The 8890-nt window shown below is 42.8% G+C and overlaps 1 protein-coding gene across 1 annotated transcript in view; it reads left to right on the top strand.

Moving 5' to 3' along the window:
* Positions 1–348: 348 nt before the first annotated feature.
* LOC104547942 (patatin-like phospholipase domain-containing protein 7) overlaps positions 349–8890 on the top strand; it is a gene marked incomplete at its 5' end in the record, with an annotated part of 45400 nt that continues 36858 nt past the window's right edge. Inside the window, 4 exons of the mRNA XM_010193814.1 lie at positions 349–426; positions 1230–1435; positions 6477–6608; positions 7841–7964. Of these exons, the coding sequence (XP_010192116.1) occupies positions 349–426; positions 1230–1435; positions 6477–6608; positions 7841–7964 (540 nt within the window). The remainder of the gene's footprint in view (positions 427–1229; positions 1436–6476; positions 6609–7840; positions 7965–8890) is intronic.

The raw sequence follows: 8890 nt of genomic DNA on the forward strand, positions 1-8890 counted from the left end.
CTTCCTTTGAAAAGAACTTCATCTCTCATGATTTTCCTGCCAGCTGATACCGGTCTTCTTTGTTACAGACCCTCAGAAAAGTCTGGGGACAAAATTGATGCATATAAAATCCTTAAGAATCTGAAGTCTGATCAATTGAAACAAATTAAACTTTTTTTTCTCCTGGCAGAAATATTTGTTAGGTACAGAACTATAAATGCACCATATTGTAGAGAGTCTCAAGTACTTACAACATTGTCTTTAGTCATTATTGTTCTTACTTGTTTTATTTCAATGCTTCCTCACGCTCTTGGTTCTTTACATGTGCACAGACAAGTAAATTGTACCCCTTGCCCCTTCCTTCTCCAGGATCCCTCGTTGCTGAATGGCAAAGTGACGCTGCATCAGGTCACTGCTGGGACTGTGCTGTCCAGGCAGGGAGATCAGGTGAGTGAGCATCCTCTGAGAACAGAGAATGTCAGTCTGGCTCAGTCTTTACCCCCCACCATAGCATATTTATTCACATTGATTGTGATAAAGAAAAGAAATCCAACCCCCCCAGCGCTTCCCAAGCTCTGTCTGCTGGAAGTGAGACAATCCCAGCTCTCTGTGAAATTGGTACCTGTCTGATTTTAGCTCTTCTGTACCTCCATGAGATGTGGAGCAGCACCAGCTCCCTCCTTCCCCAGGAGCTGTGGAGTCTGGGCAGCCCTTTTTCATGCCCTGCACTGCGGGCTGTCAGCGATGGCACTCAGTTGCAGCAAAGTATATTCCCCCCTCCCCCTCTTACGATAGAAATCCAGTGGTATTTGTTTATGACAAATTGTATTTAGGATATAACGAGATTCATTTATAATAATACTGTGTAAACAGGCTGCCACAAAGGAGAGAAGGGGCAGCTCTGTTACAGTGCTGCTGTATCCTGCTCTGCTACCTCATCATGCTCTGTGTTTACCCCATTATCTCCATTTGCAATTCTGTTGTTATTTCCTGAGATCTTCCAGATGCAGCCTTCATTTTTCATAACCGCACCAAGAGAAACACATTTTTCAATATTGTGGCTGCTTAGTTTTAAATATTCATAACCTGCTTTTAATAATTCACTATTGTGTCTTATTTTATCACCTAATTGTTCAAGAACTGTAGGGAGCTCTCTGGAAAACAGATTGGTCGTGATAGTGCTGTCACTGTGATAATTGCTTTTAAAATCTTTGGGGCTTTTATTGAGCTCTTTTTCCGTTTTTCTCCAGGATGTTAATGTTTGCTTTGTGGTCTCGGGGATGCTGCATGTGTACCAACGGAAGATAGACTCGGAGGAGGACACCTGTCTCTTCATTACCCACCCAGGAGAACTCGTAGGCCAGCTCGCTGTCCTGACTGGGGAACCCCTCATTTTCACCATCAAGGCCAATCGAGACTGCAGCTTCCTGTCCATTTCCAAGTCCCATTTCTATGAGTGAGTTCTGCCATGAAAGCATATATTGATATGTTTTAATATTTTTATACATTTTTATGGCCCTTTTGAACAGCTGGGAGTGGTGGATGTATGCGTGGTACAGTACTGCTACAGTACATCCTGTAGCAAACCATACAGCTGATGTGAGGGTTTGAAGTGCCCAGATGAGCTCTGACCCATCTATCAGATGGCTTTATCTCCAGCAAGAGGTAATGCAGGGAACATGATAATATTAAATGGCGATATCTTCTTTGTTCCAGGTTTATAGAGCACTTAACTCGCTGGGATGTGATTTATGGCCCAAGACTCACATACTTCATGATCCAAATAAGAAAGTCTGGCCAGACTCTGTGCTTTGCTGGGTTAAGTGCCTCTTTTCCAGGCTCTTTCTCTTTGATTCATGATTCCTTTTTTGCTGGATAACCACCCCAGTTCTGCTTCCAGACACAGCCCAGGCTGTGGGATGTGCTGTGAAGGATTGATCTTGGCATAACGGAGGTTTTCAATGCTCACTGATAGAACGGGCCAAGAACAGTGCCCCTGTGTGAGACCAGAGCCTTTCTGGATCTCGGAAGGGGACGTGACTTAATGCCTAAGAGGGGATATAGGTATTTCTTAATTAAAAACCACACACAAACCTGATATGATGACTGTAGTTAGCCTCGTTGTCCAATATTAATGATTAACGCGCTTGATTTATTCCACGATCCTATTGTTAAGACTTACTATTGGTTGACACACACAATTTGTGTCAGATACCTCTATTTCCTTTTCTAAACTCCTTTTTCAACTTCTGCTTGAATTTGCCATCAGTCCTGTGTTGTGTAGGGCTTTTTGAAGCTATGTTTTCTAGTCTATTATATTGCATATTTCTGCGTACTTCTTGCAAACAATTAGAATTATCTAGAAAGTGTTCTTAATTGACTTTACCACAGAATCTTCTGCTGGCATTTTTGTGTTTTCCTTGCAGGCAAAAGGCTCTGTATGCAGTGAAACTGCACGCGCTGTTCTCGGCACTGAGCTTGCTTGGTTAGCTGTGTTTTTCCAAGGCTTTATGGTGGATGTCAGCTCTTCGACCTAATTTCTGATAGATGCTCCCCACTTGTGCCATTCCATGCAGCATCAGTTCTGTTTCTTCTAAGCTCCTGTTTCCTTTTTTCTTCTGCTGCTGTTTTCCTACTTGTTTTCTGGCTTTAAATTTCATTATCTTGTCTCAGCCACCCAGTCAGACTCTGCCTTTTCCTCCTCTTTTTTTGTTGTTTTGATATTCAGTCCTGGATGAGCTCTCTCCTTTGCTTGAGCTCATTCTCCTGAGTTTTCTCTCTCAAGAATCGAGTTGTCACTTGTTTATTCCTACTTAACCTTCTTGCGTCCATTAACCCAGTCAGTGTTCTGGAACCATCACTGTGTATCACCTCTTCATCATGTTTGGGACCTTTCAAAGTCTTTCTTTTCTCCTTTAAATACTCCATCGCCAGTTCTCTGCGTTTCACGAAGTCTGTGCTCTTTCATGTTCCATTCTTACAGTTTCTCCTGAAAGCCAAGCTTTGCATCACTTCTTACTCCTGTTCCCATATTTAAAAGCGCCGTTGTAGAAAGTCTTTGAAAAGCATGAGGTTTCTTCAAGTTTGCTCATTTTTGCTTTGAACTCTATGTGAAAGTAAAACGTGTTGATAAAGGTAGAACTAAGTTCTATTTTTCCAGTTTTTGTGCTGAATTCTCTGCTCGTAGCCCTGCAACGTTTGACTTTCTCCATTGCTCAGAGTCTCACAGGAATAATTTTTTTACTTTTTGGCTCTTGCTGACCAGCAGAAATTTGACAAAAACCTCCATTATTCTCCTAAATTCCTTTCTTCCTTTCCTGTCAAATATATGACTCTATTTCTTTGAGCTATGCTGGAACAGTAGATGTGTTTTTTCTCAATAATTAATGAGCAGAAAGAGCATGGTCAATAGTTGCCATTAGGCAGAGAGCACAGTAATGGAAGTAGCCCAGGGTTTAGAATTGCACGTTGGATGTTGGACAACAGATTAAATCCTTTTCACTGAAACTTCGGAGCAGGAGCCTTTTATGTGGTATTACCATGACTAAATAACTGTCTGTAAATGTAGAGTTTAAGTATAGGGGTGACACGAGCTAATTACATAGTATATACCTGAAATGCTTTGCTATTTTGCTGCACCGAGGTACTAAGTGTGCAGTGCCTACGCTGCAACTGTTGGTGTCTCCTGAGGAACGGGGTAATCAAGTTGTCACCAGGCTCTTGAGGGAACGTGTTCAGGTTCTGCAGTACCCGGGACTCACATTTTCTGCTTCAGTAAATTTCACAGTTTGGAGTCTTAATCATGAGCGCTTGCCAAGGAATGCTATGATTTTTATTTTGTATTGCCAGCCAAGCTGAATATCAAACTGCATCCACATCCACAAGAATATCTGCGTAAGTCCCAAGCTTTCACAGACACTAGTTCAGTGTTCTCATTCCTGTAGTTGGTGAGCTTTCTAATAAAGAATCTTGAGCATCCCTCTAGGAACAGGTTTCTGTAGTACATAGCTTTGGGTTTTAACTTTCCCAGTGTCAGACATGTGCAAAGCAGAAGAGCAAAGATGGAAATGCCCAAGGGAGAGAGGGGAAAAAACTGGCTGATACTGTAGAAAAAAATTTGCTTTCCTTTTCTTGTGCATAAGGGTAGGCATTTACCCTCTATGTTAGTTCTCTTGTAAAAGTTGTATGGCACTGAGTGAAATAACACAGCGCTCCAGATGGAAAGAAAAGCAGCCTGTTAGTAGTTTACATTTTGAATGCATTAAGTATTAAGATACATGTCTTGAGGGAGGAAAAGGAGTAAATGGCTTTTACTGATCGCAGCAGACAGCCTGTGTGGGAGGAAACTTTTGGGGGCTAAATAAGCAAGTAGAGTAAAAACAATGAGCTAAACCATTCAGGAGTTTTCAAGGGGCTTATTTAACTTTTAGATCAGCTGAGAAGGGGGATAGGGCTGGGTGTTTTGTGTGTGCTGAGGGGTAAGGGTTGTCTGTTTATCAGTGTGTGTCCTGGGGGGCCTCTCCCAGCTCCTTTGCCCAGAGTTCCCTTACTGTGGTGAAGTTCCTGTAAGATTCAGTGGTGTTTTCATGTGCAATAAGAGCTTATCAGAACCAACGTGGTCTGTAGGCATCTTGGGTTGGAGAAACCTCAGGGCAAGAGAAAAGGAGGGGAAAGCTGTCCTGCTTTTTTGGAATCCCGTTTTGAGGGCTGGATTTTGAACGGTGCTAAAGGCAAGAGCTGGTGTGCAGTTTGATTTACCTGGTAGCGCACACGAGTGCAGGGGTACAAGTGTGCTCAGTATGGAATAGGGTTATGTATCTACGAATCTCTTCCATTTAAAATTCATGGCTTTTGGCTGAAGAAACTGTAAGTGTCATCATTGTGAAAAGCAGTAATGGGAGGCACTGGGTAAGGAGAGCAGCTAAACGTGAAACCTCCCTGCAGTGCCCCCTGTGCTGCACTTGACCCACAGTCACTGTCAGCTCTGGCTCTCTTGCTGCAGCTACAGGACCAGTGAATGAGAGATTGGACGTTCAGGAACTTTAGGGCAGTTTCTGGGCTTCATCCAGACTCCTGTGTGTTTGGGTTTTAACCACTTTCCAGGATTGTGGATCTCTACTCAGGCTTTTTCTCAGTGCAGCCAGGTTGCAGTGGTCCACAGGGAACCGCATTTCAGTCAGGGAACAAAGACTGACAGTGTTCCTTTCTTTCCCCCTCCCTGTTTTGTAGGGTGTGAGGTCAGATACGAAGCTCCCATGATTTGTGCTTCGTGAGAGTGCCCACATACACAAAGCTTCCTAAATAGCTTGTCTTACAGCAGTCTGGTATCTTCATTGTAAAGGGAACATTGGTGCAGAAAACATAGTTGGTGTTTATTGTCTTCTCATCTTTGTTTCCGCAGCTCCCTCATCTCTCTCTGTGCGCACTTCATGTACCAAGTCTGCGTACACTTACCTACTTCTTTCTGAATTGGGCTGCCTCTTGTGAAATAACTACTTTTCGATGGTCTGCCATCAATTGCTCTTGGTGCTGTGCAGGAACAGAAAAGAGAAGATGCTGTAGCAGGGGCACCAGCTACGTGAGCGTGATCAGCTCACTGCTGTGGAGTAGGGCTGCAGTTAAAATTGGAGTGCTTACTCACAAGGTAACAGAATGCAGTGATCTTTAGACTAAAAAGGATGAGAAATAAGACATTCATACACAGTTACGATGGGTCTGAGAGCGCAGTTTCCCTTGGGCCCTGCAGTCAGTGTCGAGTTTGCAGCTATCGCTGGCAGAACATTCTTGAAGCTTTTCGGTTTAGGAGAGGTATTGAATTGCATGGTGTCTTCACTACTGGACACTTTCAGAATCACTCAAAAGATTCAGTGTGAAGATCAGAAGCTTTGTTAGGAGCTGTTTCAGTTCTTTGTGGTCTTTGCAACAGGGAAAAGGGAGCATTTGAAATGCAGAGTAGGTCTATATTTTCAAGAGCATCAGACTTCACAATATACCAGCGTTCTCACCTGCAATAAGATCTAGAGGAAACTGAGTACATGTGCACGTGTGAGAGACTGAGGTGCAGAACAGCAGGGAGGGATAATCCTCTGGACAGTGCGAACGTTTCCCTGAGTCATAAGAGGCCTGGGTGTAGGGGAGGGTGGGAGAGTGGCTTCTAAGAAAGAGCCAGCGTGGCTGCTCACATAATGAAGGGAATTGGGCCAGGCAGCAGGACTAGCGAGCATCCCTCCAGCATAGTCCTGCTCCTAGGACAGTGCTGACTTTGAGTGACATTTAATTTGGGTCAGGCCATTTGGACAGGTTGGCCAGTCCCGTATTTTGCCAAATTATCACTGATGTAGCGTGGCTGTGGTGATAGTGGTGTGTGTATGTGGGTATGTACCAACGTCTGCATCCGTGCCTGTGGAACTGCCCAGCTGCACTGAGGTGCTGTGCCTGTGTGTGCCTGTTCCTGTTCTGGGGAAGTACTTAAATAACACTTTTTTAAATTCTTCCAGGATAATGCGAGAGCAGCCAAGCGTTGTTCTCGGTGTGGCCCACACTGTTGTAAAGAGAATGTCTCCGTTCGTTAGGCAAATTGACTTTGCCCTGGACTGGATGGAGGTCGAGGCTGGACGAGCTGTTTACAGGTGAGATGTGGACAAGATTGTATGTTGTCTGTTGAATATTTAAGTTTTCAGAGTTAAGGGTCTGTGCTCCCTAGGTGACATGCAGAATAAAACCCAAATTGCACTCAATGTATCAATTTTTCCATCAGTTTTATCTGTTTGCTTATTCTGAGATAATTTTTTTACTGCAGTACCCTTCAGCATCGCTCTGGTCTCCTGTCTCCAGGTGTTACTAAAATTCTTCCATGCTGTTTCTCATCCTTTATGTTCTCTTGGCAAGCTTTTAAAGTGACTTAATCTATTAAGTCATAGACAACTGTATGTTCTGGTGGTGGTTTCTGCATTCTTCAGATCATGAATGTCTATTGCACAGAGTATTTCAGCCTTTCTAAAATAAACAGCAAAACTCAAAGGTAATTCACTTAGGCTTATTCAACACTAAATTGAAAATAAGCACTGCACTTTATGTTTAAGGGGCAGAAGTTATCCTTAGGAAGACTTAGTTTTATGGGTTTTGTACTAGGAGGCATTTGAGTTATTATACAGTTGCTGCAGTGATGGGAGAATAAATGTCTAATTTAGTACTAAATAAATGGAATTTTAGTGTTTTTAACTCTATGAGCAGCACTAATAGTAATGGAAGTCTTGAATTACTTTGTGTATCAAAGCAGTCATAGCTGTCAATATCTTGTTAACATCTTTCAGAATTCCTTGCGTTGGTTTTACCTCCGCTGCCAGAGGTTTTGTAATAATTGTGTAATGCTGGAAATCTGCAAAGCAGACAGCACTCGCAGTCATGCAAACTTAATAGAGCAAAAACTTCCTGACAGATGAAGATGTGTGCACCAAAAGGAATCCAGATCCTGAGCCACTCGGGCATTTTTCTCTCTGACCTGCAGAACCTCTCTGTGTCCGTATCGCCATTGCAGTGACAAGCAGCTCCTGCTGGAAGCGGTGACGAGCCTGTGGTCTCCCCTAGAGCCCACTTGTACCCAGGCCATCTGCTTCCACACCTGACATTAACCACCTGTGCAAAGTGTGAACATTTAAACATTAAACATACCTCCAAGTCACCTTTTAACAGATGCCTGTTCAGTTTCTTGTTTGCTGCTTGTGTTTAACTGTTGATTAAACGTTTTCTTATGCCCTCTAAGCCACGGAGGGAAAGATGATCAACCTATTAAAAGCTTTTAGATGCATTTGCTGAGCAAAGATGCTTCACTAATCCTCATTATTGATTATCCTTTCTGCAGGCAGGGTGACAAGTCCGACTGCACGTACATTGTGTTGAACGGTCGACTCCGCTCAGTCATACGGATGGATGATGGAAAGAAACACCTGACTGGTGAATATGGACGAGGAGACTTAATTGGAGTGGTAAGAGCCAGCTTCAGAAATGAATTGTTCAGCTGAGAAATTGCTATTGACTCCACACTAAACAAACAAAATCTCCCTCTGATCAATCGTTAATCTTCCACAAGTTGAAAAGATGAAAAATCGCTTCTACCTGGAAGCTTTCTATAATAATACATGAATGGGATTGTTAGACTTGGGTTAAAAAGAAAGATAAACACACAAAAAATCACATCCGAAGCAAAAAGCCCTGCACAGTGCTGTTTTGTGATATGGGTTACTTTGTTTAACAGAGGAAAGCAGCCTGTTAGAATAATTCAGGAAGAATTGCAGGAATGTGCTCTAAATGGGGATTTGAATAAATTTACTATCACAGAAAGATTCCCTTGGGCTGGGGCCTCCAGGAAGCAGCCACTCCAGCCTCCTCTGAGCTAACTCCGAAGCTCCATCAGGTTGTTCAGGTAATCTGTAGTTATTTAAAGGTATTAAAGCAAGTTTTATTTTCAAAACTGTAGTATTTATCCATGTTTAATTTCTCTCCTATGTGAGTTTTCTTGTTTCTCAGACCTTGTTAACAACTGAAATGGGAACCTTACATCATAAATATGCATGGCTTGTTTGATTTTTATATTTAAAATTAGGAGGTTTCTGAAGTCCTGAGATTGCTGTTCAGGCTCTCTTCTGCTTTCTGAGCTCGTTACTAAACATTTATCTGTTTGTAGCCAGAATTAGTGTACCTCTGAATAGAGAAAACACAAGTTGATGTTAGTACTATGGGAAGAAAACCTTGTTCTTCCTTCAAGAGGAAGAGGAGTACAAGGCTGATTTCCTCTGGAGGCCTGATTGGAGCTTGTGCTGATTGCAAAAGGTGGTGGTTTAGACAGTGGCATGATCCAGCAGTTGAGTGTGAGCGGTGTATAAGAGGTTCTCCTCTGCTGCCTTGCCTCTTT

Source organism: Mesitornis unicolor, unplaced genomic scaffold (assembly GCF_000695765.1).
Source record: "Mesitornis unicolor isolate BGI_N332 unplaced genomic scaffold, ASM69576v1 scaffold1521, whole genome shotgun sequence".
Classification (NCBI taxonomy): domain Eukaryota; kingdom Metazoa; phylum Chordata; class Aves; order Mesitornithiformes; family Mesitornithidae; genus Mesitornis; species Mesitornis unicolor.